This window comes from Phalacrocorax carbo, chromosome 1 (genome assembly GCF_963921805.1).
Source record: "Phalacrocorax carbo chromosome 1, bPhaCar2.1, whole genome shotgun sequence".
In the NCBI taxonomy this organism is placed as follows: Eukaryota; Metazoa; Chordata; class Aves; order Suliformes; family Phalacrocoracidae; genus Phalacrocorax; species Phalacrocorax carbo.
In genome coordinates, this window is record NC_087513.1 from 39,390,291 (window position 1) to 39,418,179 (window position 27,889).

Genomic DNA, 27,889 nt, shown 5'->3' on the forward strand with positions numbered 1-27,889 from the left:
AGACTCACAGTGCAACACTGTAAGTAAAATTGGCACAGATGCTGTTACAATATCAAATAAAATTCATATAAAAAATTATATAAAATCAGGCCTGCACAGAAACTCTAACAGAGCTGTCAGATAGCCAGGAATCCCAGGCAAACCTAGAAAAACAAAAATAAAAGATTTAAAAAGACAGCACAGTTCATAAAGCTCAAATTACGGATACCACAGAGGAGAATTAATGGATAATGAGAGTTCTGGCCATAAGAATGTGTTGAACATGAAGAACGTAGGCAGAAGACACCCAAATTAACCCACCCACAATACACTGCAGCAATATTCCCTCCTCAACAAAAATATTTCCATTTTTTAGCCATTAAGTTTTCCACTATAAAACTATAATTTTAGAGGAAAACTGGCAATTTGCATAAAGGCTGTTGTACACAAATACAGTTTCCCTTTCAGCAGAAACTTTCTGACCAACTATAACTTACATATTACATGCATGCCACAGAATAATCCTAGAAGTCCTCAACATAAAATAAAATACCTTCATTTGTTTCAAAAAACCCGCACTGGTAGGAAGCTATTGCAATGCACAATTTCTGGAAGAGTGGCCACTGTTTTGTAACACAATCAGTGCTGGATAGCACTCGCTCTTTAAATCAACACCTCTTTTGTTGGGGACTGGCCCTTTGGGCACTGCAGGCTTCCAGCCTGTGTAGCACACATCTGCTCTGGGTCACGATTCCGACTGTCTGCAGCCAGTTATGATTCCAAGTATCAACATATCTAGTTTTAGTAACTTATTATTTCTGAAGATCAGTTCTGAGGTAACACCTTGTCTTTCAAAAGTCCACAGATGTTCCAGCTGAATAGGTGAAACAGAGAACTAAACAGAGAAGTGCCAACATAACAGGCTCTACCAATTTATCTGGTGTAACTTGAATAGAAGCAAATCAAACAACCTTTTTTTATTTTCAGTAATATGCATACATAATTGTGTACAAAATCAAAATGTAAGCAAATATGTACAAAATTCAAATTGCTCTTGTATAAAATTTCCAAATGAAGTAATATTAAAACTTCAAGCCACACAAGAACCAAACAGCCTGCTAGCTACCTATTTCCTCTACCGCATGTTAACTTGTTTGCGTTACTTGGAAAGGTTAAAAAAGCTGTCAGCATAAGTCACAAACGTTTTTCACTGTCAAAATCATAACAGTATTTCAGTCTCCCAGCAACAGGCAACTAGGAGGAGAGGTAATTAAAATGTTAAAGACAAGAAAAAATATTCTGAATTTACTTTAAGAGATCAACTACTCCTAAATACCTGAGTTTGAAGCAGGGCTGGGGAAGGCCACTGGTTAAGGTGGCTGAGGTTGCTTTTTCTATGAAATTAACACTAAGCACAGGTCTTGCCCACAAAAAGTCAAATGTTTGCATCAGTACGTCTGACAAAATGCAGCACTGTACACATTGAACTCTAACAGTCATCCTGACCAAAAAACTGCGGACAGTGAACAAACGCTAATGCTTAGTGTCCTTTTCTCAAACTCCTGTATGCTCCATGTTAGCTTTATTAAGAAATAGTAAGAATTTTTTGGTAACAGGTTAAGAGCAGTAAGTAGTTTTGTTGCAGCACTGTGTTGTACTGACAATTCATACAGTAGCATAAACAAATATACCATAGTTGCCTTTAAGGTAGCTGGCTAAAATCAAGCAACTGAGGTGTTTGGTGAACAATGGTGTTGCCCCTGAATACTGCCCTGGGTCATACTGCATGACTGCAGCAGAATACCGTGAAAAGTAACACACAGGTTGCATAAAAAAAAATCATAGTCTCAGTTTCAAGAGGTGCCACTGTAAAAAAAAAAAGTAAAACACCACATGGCTGTTGTGGCACAGTGAACTGAGACATAACTCTCAGATATCAAGGAACTACATTTTCAACACAGGTTTAAATATCGAAATTTTAAATTGAGGTGGCAAGTCCTAAAAGTTGGGCCATTAGTGATAAGTGAAAGGATGCTTCATGATATCTACAATCATGATTTTTTAAAAATGTACACTACAAAATATAAAAAATAAATAATTTTACAAAACAGTTTCTACACATCAGGTGGGAGAGATTATGTCTTGCTCCAGAAATCCTTCCTCTTCTGAGCTCGTTCCAGTATCTGAGATGCAAGCGAGCTAGATGCTGCCGAGCGAGCAGAAATCTGAGACAACCTGTCGTCTGTGGAGAAAGCAACAAGGGGAAAAAGTAAATAGGAAGGAAGGTAGGTAGGTAGGTAGGTAGGTAGACAGACATTAAAACAAAAAACACAGTTGACATTCATGGCAGACTTTGAAAGTGCAAATATTTTTATGCCCTCTTTCAAAATGGATGCTAAAATAGTACCACAACACACTTTAATTCTATTACTTGGTAACTGACATGCTGGAGAAGAATCTCTCTAGAAAGCTACTAGGATGCCAGGTAAGTTTAAAGAGAACACATGCCTAACTCTTGACTGACTCCAGAATGAGACCCCAACTGTCATCTGGGAATTGCCCAATTCTCCAAGTCATGTTTACATTTACTGTCCTGTATCAAAAGACCTCAGAAATCGTTCCTCTGCCACTGAAGTCTGTATGGACTAGACTCTGATACTGACATATTCATGAAAGCAACCCACCACTTCAAGCAAAGCAGACAACTGTAGAATAACACAACTAATATATCAGAACCTGTGCTGTTGGGAGAGCCCTTCTGTGCCAAAACCAGCTAGTGTGTCACAAGCTGTTAAGAGAAATGTGTCTTCTGAAGAAAACAGGAAGTTTAACACAAAGACAACAAGAAGCATGCTTTAAAAATGTACTTTTGAAATGTCTTCCTTTTGAATACAGGGTCCACTTCATGCCCAGCCAAACTCTTAAAATTAAGCAGCCTGGATGCTGCTGCTCTGATAAAGCGTGTTATACTTCTTTAACATCATTATTAAAATGCTGCTACAGCTCTGTCAAGACGCTCTCTATGAAAAATTACCTTAACTACACCCATTCTCCTGCAATGGATTAAAAAGAACTGCATTACTACTTTCCAGCCCCTAACAACAACAACAACAACAATTCCACAACCCAATCCTAATATGACCTGTACTTTGTCAGTGTTTCAATTAACTTTTCAGCAGCATTTCTAAATTCTTGAAATACAGTGATCCAAACAGCCTGAACAGGCTACACACGACACATAACAACTATATTCCTATGTATGAGAAAACTAAACGCACTTCTGCCAACAGACATGTAATTGGAATAATTCCCTGTTTTGTATGTACGTGAACAAATACTGTTTCTGAAAGCTCATACATCATCACAGAGCTCATAGGAAAAAAAAAACAAAAAGAAACAGCAGTTACAGCATTTAATCTGTGTGCAGAAAGCTTGTGGGAAGCTGCAGAGTACTATAGGATTTTGCATGTTTTATGTAGATACACAGATGCTTGGCTGAGCCATCTGCACAACCCACACATTTTCCAGCCAACTGCAATGAGTAAAATAGAGAATTGGTGTGAACCTTGGTTAAAACCAAGGAGCAAACAAGCATAAGGGGTACAGAAAAAAGCTTTTGGTTGCTCTGGGGTGTAATCTATAAATAAACTGCAATCAGATATAAGATTGCTCTGCCCATACTCTAATCTGAACCAAACACAGGTGATTGCGACTAGCGCAGCACCACACCAAGCTCAACCTCATATACCATGCTAAGAAGCAATATATAGCAGCTCAAACTAATGAGGCTACACTGCCTTTGCTTGACTCATGCCACTGAAAGAGTTTATTTGTGTCTGCCCACAAAAGGGCCAAGAAGATGCACTGGCGAGCTGTGCCCTGGCTGCTCAGAAAAAAAGGGCCAAAGCAGCAGGCAGAATAACAGCATGCATAAGTACTCCTAATACTCTGAGCAGAAGAACAGATGTGAAAATTAAAGTCAGAGGAATCATTTTAGGCTGCCTATCTGGTGCTGAAGTCTTACAAGCAAAATCTTTATCTTAAGATTTTTGGTACTTTTTAAGTTGCATCCAAAGTTATTGCAGCTGCAACCTGGGCTGCGATCATTTTCCAGTTTGCTTCTGTTGCTATCAACACAAGGCTTAAAAAATGCGTGGGGAGGAAATGATTTTAGGTATGGAACTGAGCAAGCTACAGTAACCTCATTGGGCCATAATGGTCTATTTAATTTTCAGCCACATTTAATGGTTTATTCATACTAGAATATACCTTCATATTCATCCTTCAGATTAGCAGGACGAATGTTTTCAAATTATCTTGATGAAACAACACAGTAGTTATTCACGCAAACGCATAAACCAGGATTACTTACTGCATTCAGAAACCTCTTGCTTTAGTGCAAAAGTTAAAATTCATCTAGGTAGTATACACATGACGTACTATAATACTTTGGGACAAGAAATACCTTCATCGTTATAGTTTCTTTGCTGAAGTGGTAACTGGAAAGATCTCATCTTTGGATTGCCAACATTCCCTAAGGTAAAAAGTCAAAGGCACAGTTTTGAATCACTTCAAAACAGACAAAGGTAACATTTCATTTTAGAACATTTAAAAATGTTACAACAACATTTCCAAAACATGAGTCTGATAAATAGCAAACACACCAAAAACTCCATGAGACCCCTTTACTCTAAGCTGAGGTACAATAAACTTACTCCACTGTGTTCTTCTCAAGGCATCTATCTTTGGTAGATGCTACAAGTTACTTAGTGAACTGCACTCGAAGTGCAGAGCTAGAACACAGCACCGATTCTACCCTCTTTCTGAGGAAATTCTCTGGATTTCACCATCCCACTTAACCTGACAACTACTTGTTCCATTCCAGAATGGAAATACTACTTTAATTTAGCTAATCTTTATAATAAAAGGACCAAGAATTGTGGGACCTTAAGCAGCTACAGAAAGTCTTTCTGGAATGGAGACTTAAGCACATAAACTTTATTTTGACTATGGGGTAAAGGATTATTTTCTTCATCAAATTTATGTCCCCAGTGCACCTAAACATTGTTAAAAATCTTTAAAATGCTCCAGCACCAATTCCATGTCAGCCAAGAAATTGATTTTTTCAATATCTAATAAATATTTTATAGATGGCTTTTTTGTTTCTATATCCTGCAAAACTATTTAAGAAGCTTATTTCTCCGAAATCTTCAACTCCTGCAAAATCATACCACACTATAAAGGTCCCCAGTTATGCACCATTGCTGGTAATTGCAGCTGGAAAAGTGTCACAGCATCCAGTTGTAGCCTAAAGATTAAAATTACAACTGTTCATGCTAAACCAAATTATTCTCATAATGAGTAAGTAGTTTTTGTAATTAATAAGGCAAAATTAGACAACAGACCACTAGAATACAATTATAATAGTGGAATCTGAAACTAAGGTGGAGAGTTGTGCACATTTCCTCAGCAAGACTAAACATACAGTAGAAAAGCTTTTGTTTACAAACAACATATTCTTTGTAGTGTCTGTAAGGCAGGAAGCCCAGCACTCTTGGTCTGAACACTGCACTGTAGCCACTTCCATCTTGCGGCACTCTAACACAGCCAATTAATAAACAAAACCCACCGTTATGCTGGAATTCTGGGTCCTTGAGAGTCCCTTGAATACGACGAGAGGGACTCCAGCAAGGCATAGTGCAGCTTTTGGCTGACTTCAGCGCAGGAATTGTAGAGGTATGCTCTTGACGGGCTGAAGCAAGAGGAACTTGCTCATCAGAAACACTGACAGGAGGCCACTGATCCTGCCTAAGTGGCAGAGGATCCAAAGTTCCCAGCCCAGCAGGTGGAGAGGCAAGGAGTGAAACAGCTTCCACTTCCATGTCAGGCTAAAACACAATAGAAAGGAGGAAAAAAACAAAACAAAACAAAAAAGCCCACAAAAATCTAACACCGCATATACAGCCTTCCAGTACAGATCCTCACATATGCAGCAAATATTGGCTCTACACTGTTATACTTCTTGCGAGGGTACTGGAGGAATAAGTGTTTCAAGCTTGTGACACAGCTTAAAGAAAATCTATTCCTAATAACAAGTGGTTAACATGGTCTGAAAGTAACCTAGTCAGGTCAAACCAAAAGCTTATTTTCTTCACAGCAAAAAACTGGGTTCTTAGTTTTTAACCAACATAACCAACTTCTCATGCAATTGTGTTTGCTTCTATCAGAGAACTTACTACAGAGGATGTATGCAGTGAAACGCTAGCTGTCTTTGTAGAATTCAGACTAAGCACAACTTGACATAAAAACCACAATTTTAAGAGGAAGACAGTTAAACAACTCCTAAATGTTTCTATTTTTCTTTTAGTAACTATGCAAGCTGCAATGTAAAAGAAGCACAAAAGTAAAGGAAAGGGAGAATAAAACCACTATAGCACATTTACCCTATCTTGTACATAGGTACCCAACCCCTCCTTGAATTTCTTTCAAGTCAAGGGATCTAGAGCTGTGTGCCCCATGTCAGTAGCAAGCCACAGTAACATTAATAGGGAAATCAACAGCTCTTCATGGCAACTTTTTTTTTCTTCTTTTAAACAAATCCTGTGCATTTAGCAGAAAAAGCCAAAATGGAGCTCATCCAATCTCACTCCAACAATATCAACTCCTTTGCCTGATACCCCCCAAAAAAATTCTTTATTCAGACATTGGCCTTTTTCAGTCACAGATGCTGAGAATTTGAGAATAGTAAACGACAAATCAAGAAAAAGATTTATTAAATAAATTATTCACAATTACTTAAAAAGCACATTCCTAAAATGCATAATGGTAATTGTCTTTTGTGGCTCACCCGGAAGGACCTTCCTTTTGAACCATCTCTTGCACCTTGCTTAGCTGAAGAAGGGTCTGTTCCTAAACGTCGTGTTTTCTGCTGTGAAGATGAAGACTTGAATTTAGGAGGAGACACTAGAACCGCACCTCCTATTGTAGTGGAGAAGATGAAAAATGCTTTATTACCTTTAAATAATCTAATAAATTAATTAATACATGTCTTTTTTGTTCTTTAGTTCTTAAATACTGCTTTGCATTTAAAAGACTTTTTACCAATAGCTGGGGTAGTGAGATCATGATGAGTCCTCTGAGCTCCACCAAGTGCTCTCAGCTTCGGGGTAGGAAGCCTGCCACCTGTCCTTGAGGATACAGAAGAAGAATCTGACACAGCTGCAGAAGAATTCAATACTAAGGCATTCTCACTGCAAAAAATGAGAAATTATTAAAGGATTAGCTTGAGTCTTGAACTCAAGCTTTTTGTTTCTAATACATTCCTAGAATGACGCCTAAGGCAAGACAGGGCCATGAAACACCAAAAGGCTATAGCTAAAACATCTGCTTGCAATAGGGAGTCCTGGATTCCAGACCTTGAGCCTCAGTTTCTGTAATGCTTTTTTTTTATCTAACTGGATAAAATACATGAACAGTCTCAAGCTGCAAATTCAGGCTCCCTCTGTCCTGATAAGCTTTGAAAGCACTGCTGCACAGTAGAAGAGACTTAACAAGAGGGCTGGAAAGAGTATTCGCCCAGAAAAACTTTGAACCTAGTTGCCACCTTAGAGGTGGGAATGTGGGTTTGACTCTTTTCAGTCAATGTGGTGGAACTGAAACCAAGTATCCCACATTTATGTAACCACTTTAGCCCCCAGGTTATTAAATAAATCAGCACTACCACTTCTGTCTTCCTCCTCCAGACACATTTCAAAAGGAGGTGGTAGCATACCCACACTGTGCAAGGAACTTGATCCTATCAGTGCATGCTAGACACGTTCTGAGGACATCTGAGCAAAGAACGCCTCATTTCTAGCTCTCAAGCAGGCTAGATAACAAGCTGCTCTGCATGGCCAAATCCAGAGCATATCTCAGCACACATACAACCACATTGCAGGATGACAGAAAACCTTCAGTGTCAATCAGAGCCACATCTATGAACTAAATAATCTCTACAATTAGATAGAAACTTAAGAAGGTTTTCAGGATGATGGTTTTGAAAGCCTGCATTTAATTTCTATTTAAGTCTAGCATCTCAATCTTTCTTTGCCTGAGTTTTGCATACAGGATATTATTCCCAAAGGAGACAATTACAATTCCTTACCTCTGATTCATGCTGCAACATGGAAGATAAAACCCAATGAGGAGCAGAAAATACTTAGATGGTATGGTAACAAGGGCCAAAGTTATTCAGATTTAAATATCTACCAAATTAAAATACTGTTTACCAAAAAAGTATTCAAAACTTGCACAGCAAAAGCCAGAGACTTCTGTAACTAGATATAATTTGGATCTTTCAACTGCCAAACACAGTACTATGCACTGTGCTATGCACATACTGAACTAATCTCTCATTATTTCTGAATACCCCTCCTCCTTTTCCCCACCTGTACTCAGTAACATAATCACCAGTGATTACTGGATGCTAGTTATTTCCTTGTCCCAAGTCTTTTATCTTTGCCCATGATTTTTTTTTACGAAAAACAGGTGCTTAAGTACAAGATTAGCATGTATTCTATCCTTTCAATCCTATCAATCCTACACTGCCAATTTGAAGCAAATTGTGAGCTTTTATTTTCACTACATTTGGCTGCTGTATAATGAACAGTCTGTTCTGAGAGGCCCATATTGCAAATTTTATAGTTTTGGAAAAAACATTAGAATTGTTCATGCTTCTACAAACTTCTGTCTTGCAAGTTAGAAATGCAGTATTCTTAATGATAGATCCATTTCCATCAACCAGCAAAATGTCTTCAACTTTCTCATTCCTTATCATACTGTTAAAAGCAAAAGTAGTGTCACACTACCTTACACTCTCTTAAGTAAATCTGATTTAAAAACAAAAATCAGTTAACCTACAAATTTCTGAGATGTTAGAGGAAAAAATTATACATATACCCCACAAAAATGTTCACTTTTACCCTTCAATTTTCTTATCTTCATTGGCATCCTTATTGTTTTCTTCTAAATGCTGAGTCACGACTGCAGCCTGTTCATCTTGTTTTTCTTTGTCTTCTGTTACTTGCTGATTCTCCCTTTCTTCAGGACCTTCTTGTTCACCCCAAACTAAACGCCTTTCAACTGGAACAGTTAAAGCATCTGACATGTCTTTCTTCTCAGAGCTCTCCTGGTGTGGCTCTTCTCTGGAGTCAGGTTGCTGCAGCATTTTGGGGCTTGGTACAGTCTCTTTTTCAGAAACTCTAGGTAACAAAGAAAGCAGTGTTTCATACAATTGATTTGCACGATATATACATGTCTCTGTGGAACACATTCATCCAGTTCAGTCCTTTTCCAAAAGTACAGCTCAGATATTAAGAAGTGGTACAGTTGACATGATGAATGGTTGAATTTCCACTAAAGTTTTAACTGATGTTTAAGCAGAACCGATTTTCAAACTAGATTCTATGAAAACTCTTTCTGGATTACCATTTCCAAAAAAATGTATTGTAAAATTAGGGCTCTATTTCCAATTTAAACAAGTTAGATTGTCAGAGGTGCTCAAAAACTAACTAGTTCCATGCATAGGGAAACTCTGATGGCACGATTTTGAAAGCCAAGCACTTTAGATTACTCCTCTTTAGGCACAACTTCTGAAAGTCTTAAACTGTCAACTGCTCACGGAAAACAGTGCAAATTAGCCCAGTGCACAGAAATGAGATCAGGAAGAGGTTCTGTATTTCACAGGCAAAAAACCAAACCAGCAAACAAAAAATTTACACCATACTTAATATCACCCATTATAGTGTAATATTCTTTTATGTGTCATCCCCCAACCCTTACTAGAGCTACAGTCAAGGGAAAGGTATTGTCATTATTCAGTATTCGGGCATATTCTCCATCATATCAATAGCAAGCAAAAGAAAATCAGTTTGTTAATATACCTAAATTTTACCAAGAAACTCTACTTAGAAGCTGCGAAAATTTATACATATTTAGATTTTTCTCTAAGTTCTATTTATCTAAGGATTTACAGTGCCTACAGACTTATTCTTATGGCTTCTTATTCTGTATAAGCTGTGCATAAAAAAAATAGTTTGCTTTTTAGATTCTACAGTTGTTCTTCAGAAATAGCACAATATTCACAAGCATCAATACTGAAACTATCTAAGTGATTTCTAATAGAATCAAATGGATTCACAGAATCATCACGTGTCATCCCCCAATCCTTATTAGAGCTACAGTCATACAAATGGATAGATCGCTCCCACACACACAAAACAAGTAGAGCGCATACAGGAGTCTAAGTGGATTTACAGACAGAGGCATCCAAGGCACTGTTTTTAAGTATCAGATGTCAGAGAAGACAGAAATGGCTTTTTTTCCCCCCTCTTTGCTTCAGCAATAGCTGTCCGTACCTTTTACTAAAATACTAATTCTAAATTTTCACACAATCACAGAACGGTTGGGGTTGGAAGGGACCTCTGGAGATCATCTTGTCCAACCCCCTGCTTGAGCAGGGACACCCAGAGCACGGGGCACAGGAACGCATCCAGGTGGGTTTTGAATGTCTCCAGGGAAGGAGACTCCACAGCCTCCCTGGGCAGCCTGTGCCACTGCTCTGGCACCCTCACAGGAAAGAAGTTTTTTCTCATGTTTAGCTGGAACTTCCTGTGTTCCAACTTGTGCCCATTGTCCTTTGTCCTGTCATTGGGCACTGCTGAAAAGAATCTAGACCCATTGTTCGGACACACTCCCCCCCAGATATTTATAGGTATTGATAAGATCCCCCCTCAGTCTTCTCTCTCCAGGCTGAACAAACCCAAGTCTCTCAGCCTTTCCTGATAAGGGAGATGCTCCAGTCCCCCGATCACCTTTGAAGCTCTCTGCTGGACTTGCTCAAGCAGTTCCCTGTTCTTTTTAAATTGGGGGCCCAAAACTGGACACAGTACTCCAAATGTGGTCTCACTAAGGCAGAGTAGACGGGGAGGATAACCTCTCTCAATCTGCTGGCCATGCTACTTTTTATGCTGTCCAGGATACCGTTGGCCTTCTTGGCCACAAGGCCACATTGTTGGCTCATGGTCACCTCACTGCCCACCAGCACTCCCAGGTCCTTCTCAGTGGAGCCACTTTCCAGTAGTTCAGCCCACAGCCTGTACTGGTGCATGGGGTTGTTCCTCCCCAGGTGCAGGACCTTGTACTTGCTCTTGTTGAATTTCATGAGGTTCCCCTGGGCCCAGCTCTCCAGCCTGTCCAAGTCTTGCTGGATGGCAGCACAGCCTTCTGGTGTATCAGCCACTCCTCCCAGCTTGGTATCATCAGCGAACTTGCTGATGTTACACTCTATCCCATCATCCAGGTCATGGATGAATATGTTGAACAGGACTGGACCCAGCACAGACCCCTGGGGAACACCACTAGTTATGGGCCTCCATCCAGACTCTGCCCCATTGATCATGACCCTCTGAGTTCTGTTGTTGCGCCAGTTCTCTGTCCACCTCACTGTCCACTCGTCCAACCCACGCTTCCTTAGGTTGCCTATGAGGATGCTACGGGAGACAGTGTTGAATGCCTTACTGAAATCAAGATAGACAACATCTACTGCTTTCCCTTCGTCGAACCAGCCAGTCACACCATCATAGAAGGCTATCAGGTTGATCTAGCATGATCTTCCCTTGGTGAATCTGTGTTGACTACTTCTGAAAACCTTCTTTTCCTCTACATTACTGGAGATGACCTCCAGAATGATGGAGATGGAGGTGATGCTGACTGGCCTATAGTTTCCCAGGTCCTCCTTCTTGCCCTTTTTGAAGACTGGAGTGACATTTGCTTTCCTCCAGTCCTCGGGCACCTCTCCTGTCCTCCACAACCTTTCAAAGATGATGGAGTGACTCGGCAAGAACATCTGCCAGCTCCTTCAGCACTCATGGGTGCCAGGACCCATGGATTTGCGAGGATCCAGTTTGCATATGTGATCTCTGAACCAATCCTCCTCAACCAAGGGGAAGTCTCCTTTCTCCAGACTTTTTCTCTCTCTTCTGGGGGCTGAGATGCCTGAGGGCCCGCCTTAGCAGTAAAGACCGAGGCAAAGAAGGCATTCAGTAACTCTGCCTTCTCTGCATCCTCTGTCACCAGGGCCCACTCCTTGTTCAGCAGTGGGCCCACTGTATCCCCAGTCTTCCTTTTACTACTGATGTGTTTAAAGAAGCCCTTCTTGTTATCTTTGACATGCATTGCCAGATTTTATTCCAAGTGGGCGTTGGCCTTCCTCATTGCACCTCTGCATACCCTGACAACATTCCTATATTCCTCCCAGGTGGCCAGTCCGTTTTTCCACATACTGTGAACCTCCCTCTTCCATTTGAGTTTCACTAGACACTCTTTGGTCATCCATGCAGGTCTCCTAGCTCCTCTGCCTGACTACTTCTTCCTGGGGATGCACCAATCTTGAGCTTGGAGGAAGTGGTCCTTGAATACTGACCAGCTCCCTTGGACCCCCCTGCCTTCTAGAGCCCTAGCCCATGGGATTCCTCCAAGCAGGTCTTTGAAGAGGCCAAAGTTGGCCTTCTTGAAGTTCTCCTGGCAAGGGATTGAATATCTGCAAGTTCTGATGGCCGTAAAAGAAAGGAGAAAACAGATGTACACCATTAAAGTTCCTAAGTCTTAATTTCTGAACTACAGTGTCTAAGACTCAACCACAATGAATTAATGACATGAATTAATTACTCCTGATAAGAACATGGACAACATCTGAGTAGGGAAAATATATTTCATATCATTCCAGTGGAAAGAAGAACATTACTTCAGTATGACTCAGTACAAAATTCTTCCAGACTTGATGAGACTACGGTTGCCACACTAAATATGCATTTGTAGAGAATTATAAAGGAGTAACTTCCTCTTCTTTCAGAAGACTGGACTCTGCCTCATTTTCGATTCCAGCACCTATCAACTGATACATCTGTGAAAAGGTAAAAGCCCTCATCTCTTCTACAGTATTTACATATCACAGAATCACAGAACAGCCCAGGTTGAAAGGGTCCTCGAAAGACCATCTGGTCCAACCTTCCATGGGGAAAAGGAGCCTACATGAGATTACTGAGCACCCTGTCCAATTGCATCTTGAATATAGTCAAACATTCAGGACCTCACAGCCATGCCTTGCCTATATTCAGCATTTTGCTCAGTTTCAAAGCTGCAGAATAACAGGCAGGAATGACAACCTTACCCAGCAAGATCTAGCGCTCTGATGTTGTTGCTGATGCCTTCTTCTGAACTGGAATTCGAGGACACATCCCAAAGACTGTTATTATCGGACAGGATCTGATTGAGATGATGTCGGGAGAAGTGTGTTCCCTCTACTCGTTGCCTGTAAGCCTTTGCTCTTTCTCGAAGTTCTCTTACCTACACATCAAGGTTTCATAAGTTGCATGCCTGTTTGAAGTTTACTAAAAAGCTATTATAAAGTATTTGCATTAGCTAATGGCAGCTAAAGGAGAAAGGCAAGTTACTCATTATACAGGGCCACCCACAGCACAAACATTGCATGCCACAGTAAATGCAACAAAAGGAAAGCAAAAATAACAGAAGTGTATATTTAGTAAGCATGTTTGCCCCATGAAGCCAAAGCAAAATTGTCAATTGTTCATTCAATGAGCACAAAAAGTTATGCAGCAACTATGAATAAGTTTAGTGCTGGATTCTAGTTTTTCCATCTGAGTGCTCAGACACAGTGCTCCAAACACTGAAATAGGAACTTAGATGCAACCAACCTCCATATACCACATGGAATTTAGGGTGTTTTGAGATGCCTAAGGAGAGGAATACAGAATTATTTTAAAATGTCTTATTTTTTTCTCAACACTGTATTGTTATGATAACCCTTGTAACTTTATTTCAGTCTAAGTAAGAAATTAAATACTAAAAACCTGTCAACATAGCTCTATGCTGCCTCCCTGAGATTCAATAAAAATCTGTAAAACAAATACATCAGTACCGGTATTTCACCAGTTTTTGACAACTTTAGGAAATTAATTTAGATTTCTAAGCATTAACACTCAAAGATATATTCACCATTGATTTATGATTATTTCAAGTCAACAGATCTATGTGCATGTGTAATACTGAGTTTGTATGCTGTGAACGCTGCAACTGTCTCTAGCTACAGTGAGGAGCTGATGATTACATGAGAACACTTGGTGCTATCGTATGTAAGACATAGTATCAAAATCATTCCTTCTAGGCTATTAGTAACTGTAAGAATGAGATACAAAACTGTTCAGATGTCAGGTTCAGTCTTAAAAAAAACCAGAAGTGATAAGCCCTCTCTTTAGACATTATACTGCTGATTATACACTATCATTTTTATGGTTGAAACTATTTGAACACTCACACTGTCTTGTGTCCTTCACTCAAACACAACTGAAGTGCAGGAAGAAAAAGCAACAACAAAACTTCTATGTTTAAATTATTAAAAATAACTTTGTGATATTGTTGTGTGATTTCTGGCTCACTAAAAATGGTTCACAGGAAATAAGTACTTTGTCAAAGAGCAGGAAAGTAATACTGACACTTCCTCTAGCACATTTTAATATCTTTTCTTATTTACTCCTCTTTCATGATAGACTTCACATCATTCTTCCTGCAAGGAACAGAGTTAGTGAGCCAAATTCTGCTAAATCCACTAAAAATAACTGGATACAGCAGATGGAAATACACTTAGCCCACACAGGCTAACATCCCACAGTTTGACCCTCTAAACTTCCAAAGAAGAACCCATTAAAAATATATGCTTGTCATTTTAAGAGGAGAGTTTCAAGTTTGAGGTGCAAATGATTTACCGGATTATTCACTTTAAGAAGAAGAATGAAAAATTAATTATGATAGCCAAAACAGAAGGAATATAAATCCAGAGCAACAGGACACTCCAATGGGAAGAAAAATACTATGTCTCCAGTGAAGCGTGAAGAAGTAAAAAGGACAACCGTCTCCTTTAGTGACTCAGCGGGCAGCATTATCTCCACAGCACACAGGCCCCAGAGAGTCCTACTGTGATCATGAATTGCCTGCATTAATTTTTCAAAAGCATAATTCAAAGATATTTTTTCATTCGACTGCTGAAAAGCAACCCTTAATAATATATTGCAGCAAAGCAGTCTAGGAGTAATAACTACAGCTAAGGTCATTCCAGGATTCTATTATGGGATTTGCCTGCTTGGGCTCAGAACTTCAGAAAGTCGGCTTTGGACCCAAAGTTGCCCATGTGTGGTCCCAACTAAGGGAGAAACCAGACCGGATCAGTCAGAGTTTATCATCTAATTGCTTGTGCTAAGCAAGAGATGTTCTGTAGGCAGGGGTGAGTCTCAACAACCCACCAGACATAGAGGTTAGATACAGCTTTGAAGAACATTTCTCTTCATGTCAGTGCATTAGTATGGGAACAGGTATGGAATCACGTAAAAACCAAAAGGACTGTTGAGCAGCCTATACTGTGAATGGCCGAAGTACCTTTGTTGCTTTACAATAAAACCGATAAGCTTCACACTTGTTTTCAAGTTATGCATACTTTCATTAATCTGCTGTTAACATATTTCTCAAATAGCTAGATTCTTTCTTATGTCTCAACCATGAATGAAATATTTTATTCAGTCCTAATATTTTAGCCATGCTGGATCCCATCTTGTAGTTCTTAGAACAAAATAATGGATGCTACAAAAAAAAAAAGCGCCTGGCCAAGAATCAGGTCTATCAGAATTTTTATTCTTGTATTAACAGAGGTTATAAGAATTAACCTTGGTTTTCTTCCGACCTGTCCTGAAGACCACAAAATTCCAAGCTTTATCCTTGCTCTTTGCCTTCACTACACCCACAAAGACTTATAACCTTCAGTGATACACATGGAAATATTAACAAGACAATAGCAAATTTAAAAAACACCATATAGAAAAAAACCCACCCAGTAACACATTTATACAGGCTAAATATTATCTTTGTCTACCAGCAAAACTAGTTTGATAGGCTGTACTGGTTTTGGCTGGGATTGAGTTAAATTTCTTTATAGTAGTCCTATGATGCTATATTTTGGATTTGTGCAGAAAACAGAGTTGATAACAAAGGGATGTTTTCACTACCGCTGAGCAGCGCTTACACAGAGTCAAGGCCTTTTCTGCTTCTCACCCCACCCCACCAGCGAGCGGGATGGGGGCGCACAAGGAGCTGGGAGGGGACACAGCCGGGACAGCTGACCCCAACTGACCAAAGGGATGTCCCACACCGTATGACGTCACGCTCAGCATATAAAGCTGGGGGAAGAAGAAGGATGAAGGGGGGATGTTTGGAGTGATGGCGTTTGTCTTCCCAGGTAACCATCACGTGTGATAGAGCCCTGTTTTCCTGGAGATGGCTGAACACCTGCCTGCCCATGGGGAGTAGTGAGCCATCTGCTCCAGTTCTACCTTCCACATCAGCTTGGTCCCAGCTGATGAGGAAACACACATTTCCAAGCATTTGCCACATATTTAGCAGCACAGAGTGTCTCACAAAGGCTCCCTCCATCAGCTGGGAGAAGCCTGAGTCAATTCAGTGAAATCTGACAGTTGTAGAACTAGCTCTAGCAGTTTCTTAGAACACTGCTAATGCTTTTGATTTCCTTGACTGATTCAGGAACTCATACTCAATAATCCTGCTAAGAAATCCTATGGTCCTGAAGCTGTTCAGCATTTTCAGTGTTCTGTCAAATGAGTTCTTACACAGTATAATACTGATCACAGTTACTGAATAAACTACAAGAAAATACTTAGATTGGCTGAAACTTGCAAGAGAAATTCTCGGTTTTATACTGTGTATGACTGAATTCAGCTGACTGCTTTGAATGGATTCAGCACGGCAAGCTAACAAACTGAGCCTGATTATCAAGCTGACCTAGGCTGATACATATGTTGGCCTTTTCCTTTAATTCCCTTGGAATCTCCTATCATCCAACTGTGCATTTTCAAAACTTCTGCTTGTTAAAACTAGGCTGATATCAATGTTGAGATTATCTGCTCCAAAAGTCTGTTCTGAATGATTCTAATTGTAAATGAAACAAAACTCCTGCCTCACTTTGGATGTCACATTAATATATTCTTTAAGTCACACCATCTCTTATTTTTTCTTTCTTTATATTATACGGACTTGTCAGAACCTAATTGTCTTTGTATACTCACCTTTGGGAACTTGAGTCGTTAGCATTATAATCTCAAAACTGTATCTTATAAACACCACAATTCAAAATTTTTCCACCTAAAAATCAAAATACAAAGCACACTCAGGCTTCAGATTTTTAAAGAATACTCACCTGATTAGGAACTTTACTCCTAATACGAGACCAAGCTCCATCTTTGTAGAAATACTGGGTTGGAGACAAGAATTTTGACCTGTATTCAGTGTTCATCTTCCTAAGAAATCAAGAATGAGGAGAGGAAAAAAGACAGAAAGAGTAAAGCTTGATATCCAGAACACTCTTTAAGAGCACTTTTAAAGTTACATCAACAATCATAAGTATAATTGCACTTAAATGCCAGGGCTGAGATGTGAAAAACGCATGCTTTGAAACACAGCTCATCCATACCAACACAACTAGGAAAGCTGTGACAAAGCTCATTCACAGCTGGTGGCTCTTCAAGCAGTTACTCCTGTCGGCTTTTCCTCACAACCCTTCTGCCAGAAGCTTTTGCCCTGACAGCCAAATCAGCAGAATGTAATACACACAGAAGCCTCAATTACTTCAATGCAAAGTGCAACATCTTGGTTTAAGTCACTGATGAAGGTGCATTTAAGTAAAAATGCCTGGTTTGGCACTAATGTGTCCAAGACATTTCCTTCTATGAACTCTACTCTAAAGGCGCTCTGCATATGGGTGGGTGAACTGCTGGGGCTAGAAACATCTGACTACCAGAACAATGGTCAGTATAATTCATCTAACTATGTCCTACTGGTTTTGATCTTCAAAAGCCTCAGTACTTGAAAAGATGTTTCCCTTCTGCCACACACATACATACACAGAATAATTAACATCATCTAACCTATAGCAGGCAATAAGCAATACTTCAAGTCCTTAAGCACTGAATTGTGGATTTATCCGCTTAAATCTAAAGAGGTTTTTGTTTTCAATCTTGCTTCAGAACATTACTAACTTTATTCTAATACAGTCAGCACTGGGTGAAAAGCCCTCTTTTTCAGTCTGTCTTCAGAAATAGATCATAAAATCCTGAAGTCAGAGAATAAAATGCACCTTGTAAAAAGAAAAATACCAAAGCAAAAAAAAAGTTTATATTCCAAATGTCTTTCCATATATCCCTTTCTTTGAAACTGACAGAATTCTTTCAGTTTTGGTTGCAAAACTAATGGATGAGCTCAAACAACACATCATTGCTATGCCCTGATCTCAGTCATTCTGCTGCAAAAGCAGGCCATGCAATGCAGCTTGCATACAAAGTGACAGTCCTGCCCACATATTGAGAACTTGCACGTTTTGACAACTATTTACCCAGTGACCGTTTTGGAAACTTTTGTCTTGTGCTACCACAATGAAGGCACAAGAGGCAGAAATTTGCCCTTAAATGAAAGAAGTCATAGCAAGTGATCAAGAATTTTACACACTAATCACTGCAAAATTGACTACAATCTACTATGTCAAAAAGCTATGAAATCTAAAGAGTTAAAGGTTTTAACTAGACTACATTCACTCACATTTTCATACAGCAATTTTATTTCATAGAATTTTGAGTGATCATTTTGTAATTATCTCCCAATATCCAACAGCATTCAGACCTAGGTAAGTCTCCTCTCCCATGTTTAATCTAATGCCTCAAACACTGCTGGAAAGTCATGTGAATGAAAGCAACCACTGGAACATACATTAAGCGCAAAGACAGCAAAGATGGATTAATTGATGCATTTTAAAACCTACATCTATTCTGGGCTTTTATTTCTCTTGGCATACCTCAGATGTTTAGAAAATGGAAGGATCAGTTCAGCTCCTGCAACATAGGTATGTGGCAGAAGAAAGATACTTTGACAACGCTCAGTGACATACAATTTAATTTTATGTCCGTGCTTGTCAGATTACCCTAAATGGGACAGATTTATTTACTCCCCTTTACCTCATGTGTTTGCTTTTGCTACTCTGGAAGAGAAGGTGGTACAGACTAGAAAAAGCAGACATCAAGTACAATCACCACAGTTTTAAGGCATACGAGCAAGCACAGGAGAGCAGTTTGAACGGTGACTACAACTTCCAAAGCACTCACTAGAAGTTTAGTAGCAGTACTGCACCAATTTAAGTTCATTCATGTTAAATTTATTAATAATATTATTATTGCATCAGAAGGTTCAACTGAACTAGTGTGATTACAAAGCTTCCACTTCCACTGCCTGGAGAAGGGGATGGAAAGCAGATGTACCCACAGGAAGTTCAATCCCAGCCCTGCAAGGGGGCGTTTGCCCCTGCAACTATAGCATGGCATGGTTAAAGGACCATCATCCATCATTCCAAATATTAGGTTGCCATACGCCTATTCACTAGGCGAGGTTTTCCTATTTTATACATACCCACGACTTGTACGTAAAGACAGGGGCTTTGGACTGATATGTTGCTTATTTTTTTGTTTAGGATGTTTCTGTTCTGACATCCCTTGTTTTGCTGCATCTTCTGCTGGCTTTTGAAATGGTTCTTCCCTCTTATTCTAAGGCAAAGATAATTTTAAAAATACCACATTAGCTAACAATCTGAAAACCCTCATATTCCTTTTGACATCAAGCTTTTGCAAAAAGTTAATTTACTTTAGTGTTAGCTGTTTTGCATATTTAATATGAACAAGAATATTACATTCCTTTGTTAATACAAAAATAAACAAGCCAAGTGCCAACGCTAAGATTCTGAATGCAACATTCAGTTAGTTAGATTATGTATTTTGTACACTTTACAAAATGAATTTAACATGAAACATAGAAATAAAATAATATGATACCTGTGCATTCTAACCTGAATTGTGTAAGACTTAACATGTGTACTTCTGGAATTTGTAATAAATAAAAATATTAATTTGCTGACATTCTGGTTTATAAAGGGTCAGATTGACTTGCTCAGTTTTCACATCAAAGACTTTTTTTCCTGCTTATTTTATCCTCTTGGAAATCTCATGCCTGATTTCTGATTCTGCTAAAGGTCTTCACAGATATTGTTCAAATTCAAGAAAAAAAAAACCAAAGGAAAGCAAAAAAAAAACCAAAAAGCCCATCAAAAATCCCCAAAACTTTTTCAAGATATTCATCAAGGAAGAAGTAACAAAAAGTGGTATGAACAAAAAGTGGTTTAGACACTGTGAACAAAATTCCCTTCTCATGCCTTCTTTTCCTTCACTTTATTAGCCCTCTTGGAAAAACACAACCTGAATTTCCAATATTAAAAACAAATAAATGTTTCCTGAAAGCCTCATGCCTTTCAAGCTTTCTTCCCGTCTGCTGAAGGAGGCAAAAAGGGACATAAAATTCCTCATTCCCAGATGAGATTTAAAGCAATGGGCAGGTCTGAGTTTTAAATTATAAAGCCTCCAAGCCAACAATCATCTTTAAGAACCTCAAAAGTACCAACGGCTTAAACAGCCACAGGCACTCCATGTCATGTGTTTTGCTCAGTAATGGTCCTAATTAATATGTTACCTGACAACACCTCTTTCTGTTTTATCAAGGAACAGGACTGGGTACTGAAGAGACTTTTATGTGGTCCTTCTACCTGAAGGATGATTAGCTAACCTGCAGGAATTTAGACAACACTACACATGACACCTTGCTGCTGAAATAGACATTCATACATCCCCCTTGCAAAATAAGTTAGCTGCCATGCAGTCTAAATTGCTCTCACCTATTTTTAGAAGGTCTTAGTCTGAAACAATTCCTTTTCACTAAATGTGTCTGGTAAAACAGCCATAGCCGTATTTCCTAAAAACCCACTGAAGTTTGTCAAAGCCAACAGCAAGACAAGGAAATGCAAGGCCTCAGACAGCTGAATTATGCCTTCATTAAAGATATTTTAATGTTTTGAACCAAGTAACAGAGCCTATGTAGGCTATACAATGTCCCGTTAGAGCCCTGTGCTAAATATAGTTACTTACCTTTCAACTTATCAAGGCAAAGGCAAATTAATTGTAACCCTTCCTCCATGTTTCTTCCAGTTACAACTACTGGGTGAAAATAATTTCCAACTGTGGCATCTTCTATACATCAGAATATTTTTTTTACTTCAGACTATGTCTGATTTATGAGATCCAAAAAGTTCCAGCCCTCCTACATACCAAGAGACTAAACCAGTACCAATGAGAGTATAAACCAGAGATTTAGATTTCCAAAACTAACCTAATGACTAAAAACAAAATTTCAATTTGAAAGGAAAAAAAAAAAGGAACCCACTCATAAATTGACAGGAAAAACACACTTAAAATATTATTGTAAACTGAACAAATGCATGACAGAAACTACAAACCCACTACAGAAACCCCTAAGACCAAACAGAGCTGTACAGCGTTATTTTCAGTCTTTTACAGCAAAACTACTACTGAGTTCAGTGCCATTAGCAACAGCTCTAAAATTTCAAAATAAACCCACCCCTGCATTATGGACAAGAACAATCAAATTTATAGAAGTATACTAATGCCTTTATTCCAGGGAAATATTTACTTGTTCACAAACCGGATTTTCTTTCTCTTCTGAACCACCTCTCTCTTGTGGGCTTTTAACAGGAGCAGACCCTCTGAAATTTCTCTCATGTGTAGTTTCAGAAGTAATTTCAGGAGATTTAAACAGAGGTATGGATTTACTTGCATTGCAAATAACCTTTGGGGAAAGAAAACAAACAAACAAGATCGTCATTTGCCTACCTGAAAGCTAAATTTTCCAAATCAGTTAACCAATCCATGCAAAAATACGCATATGAGCAGAGAGACGGTCATGTGTACAAATACAGCATGTGCAGACTAATTAACTTCTAGGACAAATTGAAGAGAAACTTAATCTGTTAAAAACACATTTAAAAGTGACGGAGTCAGACACAGTTAAACCTGTGGTTCAATGCTGTTCTTACTGAAGCTCCCTAACAGAGGTTTTTTTTATTTGGGAAGACAGGTCACCTTCAAGGCTGTATGTAGGATCATATTTTTAAAACATATGACATAAAACTTCCCTATGAGTCCTCAGCACATGCCCAGTCCATCACTAACAATCGTTTTGTGTTTTAGAACTGGATACTTAGGGCTTGGTAATTTGAGCTATCCACTATTCTCCAGCCAATACTGTGTTATAAACCAAGGTAGAGGATTTGCCTAATACATGGTCAGGTATTATCTCCTCATGGCATGCTGAATTAAAAGACCATGCCATATGTCACAAGCATACATTTTCCCCAGCTTTGCATGAGAGTTTAGGTCTGACTTATAACCTAACTTCGATAACTTAAGACATTTTCACAGGATCTCTTCAAGGGAAAGGTATTGTCATTATTCAGTATTCGGGCATATTCTCCATCATATCAATAGCAATCAAAAGAAAATCAGTTTGTTAATATATCTAAATTTTACCAAGAAACTCTACTTAGAAGCTGCGAAAATTTATACACGTCCACCTGCTTGGTACGCCAATAAGAAAAAGGCAGGAACAGTTTTTATAGCGATTGATCCTAGTTACCAACATTCATTGCCTCTGAAAGCAGTTACTGAACAAATCTGCTATCTGCGGTAAAAACTGAGAAAGCACGGTCTGTAATAATCCCATTAATGTATATGCTCCCAGTGAAGAAACAAGACAAAATAAAAGCCGAAGTGCCTATTTTATACTTTAAATGACTAAAAGATGGACTGAATCTCCTAACAACGAATTGAAAACACAAAGCAGTCTCACAATCAGGGTTACTCTTCGTGGTCTGACTAGAAATTGCAGCATTTCCAATCCTACAAAGTCCAAGAACACATGATATATATCAAAATACCCAAGAGTGCCTTAAAATCAGAAGATTCCATTTTTAAATATAAGCAGTTCCAATGAAAGAGAAAAATACTACAAAGATGCACTTTAGGGCCTACAAGTGTATGTGCACAGAGATGGAGACTGAGAATAAGAAACTGTGGTAACCTATAAAAGACCATGAGAATAAACAGTGAAACCTGAATGATTTCAGTGGCAAGACATGTTATTACAACACAGAACACCTGAACATTCACCTGTTGATTAGCTATATATTAGATAACATAAAAATTATAAAAATGAAAGGTAATATTGAGTAGGATCTTAGAGGTCCTAAGGTAAATTAATGCAAAGAGAAGAAAATGGTCCTGTTAGCAAGGACAGAATACAACCACAGAGAACAAGTAATTAGACCTGACTACAATAAAGAATCACAGGGAAACAAATCTAACTATACTGCACTTTTGTATATAGGAAGAAAAAAAAATACCATGTAACAGCATTCAAGGGTGGACACACACCCCACCCTCACCAGAGGAAAAAAGGAGATCCTGGAAATGTGCAACTTTGCTGACACATAAAAGATACTGTTTGGATTCTTTAAAGTTACCTGTTCAGCTGCAAGAATCGGTGACTTTTCATGAGGACTCTTCCAAACAAATTGGCTTTGATATTCAGAATTTCTGGGGAAAGTGTTTAAACGTGAAACATTCGTGCCTGCTTTCCTCTGAAGGACTCTGTGAAGCTGACAACATAAAAAAGAAAAAACAGTTAACACCAATTGTTCCCTTTCCTACAACATTTTGCAAGTCATGTATCTTTCAATGCACACTTTCAAACCAATGGTTTGGGTTTTGGTTGTATGAATTAAATGAATGCAAAGTACATTTTCTCGTTATAGCCAACAACCCCAAAAAGTCTACACATTATTGGCTAAACCCTTGTTTAACTGAAATCAATAGGGACAGCATATGAAGGGTCAAATTCCTGTTGTCCTAAGTGGAACCAAAATCTGGTCTCAAAAGCACCGTTCTCCTAAGAGAGAAACTATAACATAGAAGAACATCGAAATACAGAACTAAGAAGAGAGTTAGACAACACAGGGTATTTACTGTAAGTATCAGATTAGTAATTTCTATGCTGGTCAATTAAAAAAATATTTTCCCTTACCCCATTACCCGGTTTTTCAATTTCCTTTTTTGGAGATGGAAATGCTTCATTTTGATTTGGCGGAGCTGCAGAGGGTGATCTTTTCATGTTGTTTTCTGCAAGAGCAAGAGCTGTTTCACCTGTAGAATCTACCGAATGTGACTGAACTTTTGGAGGGAGTCTGGGTCCTTCTGGCGTTTCAATTTTTTCCTGATTCACATCATTGTTGTTGTGGTCCGTGTGCAACTCTGCAGTCCTAAGAGCCTCAGCTTCAAGTGGGTCATTCAAATCACAGTCTGCTGTCCATTCAAAGGACTTTGAAATCTGTGGATTATGGTAAGGTACCCTTCTCTTGGAAATGAAGTTTGGTTCTCTTGTGATTCCTGAAAAAGACCTATCAGGTTTAACAAAACCATTCTATTGAAGACATAATATCACTCTATTACAAGAGCAAACTGAAAGTTTATCATACAACTGATTATTAGAAAGAACTATTTCAGTATCTTTGAGCAACAATAGCCTATGAATTATGGGCACGGCTGCAAAATTCTGTCTTCCTTCCTATCTGCAAATGCCTTTCCTTTCCACTAAAGAGAGATGGGAACATGGTGCTCCAGGACCATGTTGTATAATACCCTATAAAGCAAATATGTCCACAGGACAATCTTTTGCAGGTTGATTCTGGGAGTTGAACAACAACAACAAGATAAATACAGCCAGAGAAAAGAATGTGGTTAACCCAGACACAGAATAACCAACCTGCAGTGATAAAAAAATGCCACAAGCACTTTTCATTGCACACGCACAGTATACCTTGTTGAACAGGTTCTCGCCTACTGTGACAGGACAGTGACAGATCCCTATCAATCTAATAAAATGGTGATTTAAAACCATCTCAGATAGCTGGTGACTTTTTACAGTATGAACACAAAAGCATTTCCCAAATTCTGAAAAACGCTACATAACAAAACCAGGTATCAAGTTATTCTAAAGAATTGCTAGCCATTATACGTGCAGATGAAAATAAAATTACCTATCATTTTAAGAAGGGGATTGAATGACTGAACACATTTAAAGCGGGAAATTGTAATCCAGCTGTGGATGACAAATAAGTGAAGGCCCATAACTGGCTGAAAGAAACACTTTCTAGGAGAGAGAAACTCCTATCTCACGAAAAAGCTACATAGAAAGAGAGAACAACTTACAGTGAAAGGTATACAAAATGTCTGTATGTACAAAAACACATACAGGTGGTAGGAAATAATTCCAATGGAAAACCACTGGAAAAGTAGCAGGATGGAACCCAGAGCACCTGCAGCTGTTAACTTTTTGTGGTGATGTTCCAGGCCATTCTTAAAATTGCCAACTACGCGTTTCAACATGAAGAACCATAAGTTAATTATCAAAAACAATCTGCAAACCCCATGAGGTATCAAGAGTGACATTTGAAGATGCATATGGTTAAATGGCCAGAAAAGAGGTAGGAGTGAAAATGAATGCAAAAGTGGAGAAAAACTACACCAAGCACACACAGAAACACCATTACATTGTGAGAAGGAGGAGAAACTGCTGTATTGCTAACTCATTACTTTATTGCAGGTCCTGCAAAATTTGCAGTTTAATTCAACTGGAAAAGCAGCGTATCTTACTACTTTAAAAATTAGTTAATGCGTTTGGATGTTCAGGAGTTTCAGGATTCGTGGAAATTATTATCTTCAGTACAGGTGCCTATACACAGAGCCATGTGCTAGGGAAAGCAAGGTTAAAGAAATATATGTTTTTGCAGTAATGGAAGAAAGCAGTAACATATATAAAGCATAATCTTTGGCAAGATTAAATTATTTATTAAAATGTCTAGTATCTCAACTGAAAACAAACTATACTCGCAGTAGTTGGTTCTTAATTACTAGGCCATCATTTAGAACACTTATCATATTGTAGGACTGAATATATTGCACTCTAATCACACAAGACTGCAGAGTGTGGTTGCACTGAATTGCACATTTTTTTTAATCTGTCTTGTGCCACTACAACAATTCCTGTTTTTCTCTGCTCCTTTTCAAAGCACTGCACTTGCCATCACTCTGCAGCTTACTCCTTTCCTCAATTCTCTGTGGGCCTTTCAATCCAGATGCCATTTCCTTTGTCGTCTTCTTTCCAATCCCACATTTTCCTGCCGTTATAATGTCTATAACCCCTAACTCCTAGAGTACAGCATCACAAGCTTTTCCATTTAGTGCCCACCTTTCCTTTTCCCTAGTTACCTGCCCTTGTAGGTCTTCAAAAACTTTTAATTTGTATCAAACTTTGCCCTAAATTAGTCTCCTCTTAAATATGGAATGTTACTTATTGTTTCCATGCACTGCAGGCAACCCAATGCCCCCTTCTACACACCCTGTATGGGTTACCACTGCATCTGTGCTTCATGTTTAGGACTCAGCTTATGCTGCATGTTAGAAACCATGTATTTTTCATGTTTTATATATTCAGCACTAACATTAAAAGAAAGTTTCGGTGTAGCCAGAAAGAATACGACATTCAAAAACACATTCTAAATGATGACCAGGAATATACTTTTAACTGTATAAAGCGTGCAAACTGCGAACACCACCAGTTCACTGTGGTCATGCACTCAGTCACCGCAACCACCTCTAGACCTCCTGCAGCCCAGGCTCGTCCTTACCAGGGCCAGCTTGGACAGCGCCAGGGTTGCGATCGAGGGGGCAGCTTTCAGGGGTGCTTACCGAACTGATCCGACCGAAGTCCTGCCCACAAGGATTTCTGCTGTTGGGACGGGCTACAAAATTCTGGGGTTTTCCATTTGAAGTTTCTTTTATATTCACTCAGTCCCTGCAGCAAACAGAGAGGTGTTTGTCAAGTGACCAGTGCACATCCTGCTTCCTTCTGTTGGTAGGAGATCTCCAAGGGGAGAAACACCAACAAAGCGGCTGCAGGATTCAGCCAAGCTGTCAGGTTGCTCCGCACCTTCCAAACCCACCCCCATCCAAAAACTGCTTGATTGCTCTCCGAGTAGCAGGAATCAGCATCGAGTAATTTCATGCACCGAAAAGTACACAAAAACTTCTTTATATCTTCAAGTTAGTAGAATTTCAGGAACAAATACAGCATGAACCCTGTCACCCACACGACTGAACTCCTCCTGTCTTTATTAGCCAGCGCTCCTTAGCACAAGGGTCTCTCTCCCCTTTCCCGCCTCGCCTGTAGTACCCCAGAAACGCCTGTACCCCATCCTTCTAACGACTGCAGGGGCCGGCGGGGCCCGCCGCCCCCAGGCCCGGGCCGCGCCGCCCGCGCAGGACACGGACACGGACACGGACACGGAGGACACGGAGGACACGGAGGACACGGAGGACACGGAGGACACGGCGCCGCCTCACCCTGAAGCGCACGGGCATGGCGGAGGGCGGGCCGCCGGGCCGCGGCCGCCAACGCCACCGTTCCCCTGGCGAAGCCGCCGGCGCGGCCCGGCGCGGCCCAGCCCGGCCCGCCTACCCTCGTCTCCCTTCGCCGGGCGCCTGCGCGGCGGCCGCCCAGCAGAGGCGGGAACGGCCGCGGGCCGGGCGTGGCCGCTGCCGCCGCCTTCCCTCACGGCGCAGTGCTCGGGGGCCATGTTAGCGGGTTGCGGCCGCCGCTGTGGTCCCACTTCACAGCGCTGCTCTCGGGGGTCCTGTTGGTCGGATGCGGCCACCGTGTTATCCATATGGAAAACCATTTACCTTCCCAACGGCAGGATAACGGCGCTATATCGCCGGTGCTGCCTGCCTGGAGA

General features: G+C 39.8%; 1 protein-coding gene across 4 annotated transcripts; it reads right to left on the reverse strand.

Moving 5' to 3' along the window:
* Positions 1 to 931: 931 nt before the first annotated feature.
* Positions 932 to 27,622, reverse strand: MDM1 (Mdm1 nuclear protein). 4 transcript variants are annotated; one of them, XM_064449154.1, is made up of 15 exons: positions 27,498 to 27,622; positions 26,844 to 26,949; positions 24,121 to 24,482; positions 23,561 to 23,695; positions 21,685 to 21,828; positions 19,549 to 19,682; positions 17,294 to 17,393; positions 13,731 to 13,769; positions 13,187 to 13,362; positions 8,940 to 9,218; positions 7,081 to 7,229; positions 6,827 to 6,957; positions 5,609 to 5,867; positions 4,445 to 4,513; positions 932 to 2,221 (listed from the first exon to the last, which is right to left on the reverse strand). In XM_064449154.1, the coding sequence occupies exons 1-15, from the start codon at positions 27,513 to 27,515 to the stop codon at positions 2,115 to 2,117; spliced, it is 2,208 nt and encodes a 735-aa protein (XP_064305224.1). In that variant the 5' UTR covers positions 27,516 to 27,622; the 3' UTR covers positions 932 to 2,114. The 4 variants fall into 4 exon arrangements, with proteins under 4 accessions (XP_064305224.1, XP_064305238.1, XP_064305217.1 ...); XM_064449168.1 differs by having other exon boundaries at positions 7,081 to 7,166; positions 21,673 to 21,828; XM_064449147.1 differs by having other exon boundaries at positions 21,673 to 21,828.
* Between the last annotated feature and the right edge of the window lie 267 nt (positions 27,623 to 27,889).

Bases quoted from the DNA above. Each gene is read 5' to 3' on its own strand.
- MDM1 (XM_064449147.1), bottom strand. The intron at 9,219-13,186 runs GTAAGGTTGTCA...TTTGTTACCTAG, and splicing joins AGAGCGCTAGATCTTGCTGG to AGTTTCTGAAAAAGAGACTG. The intron at 5,868-6,826 runs GTGAGCCACAAA...ATTGTGTTTTAG, and splicing joins CAAAAGGAAGGTCCTTCCGG to CCTGACATGGAAGTGGAAGC.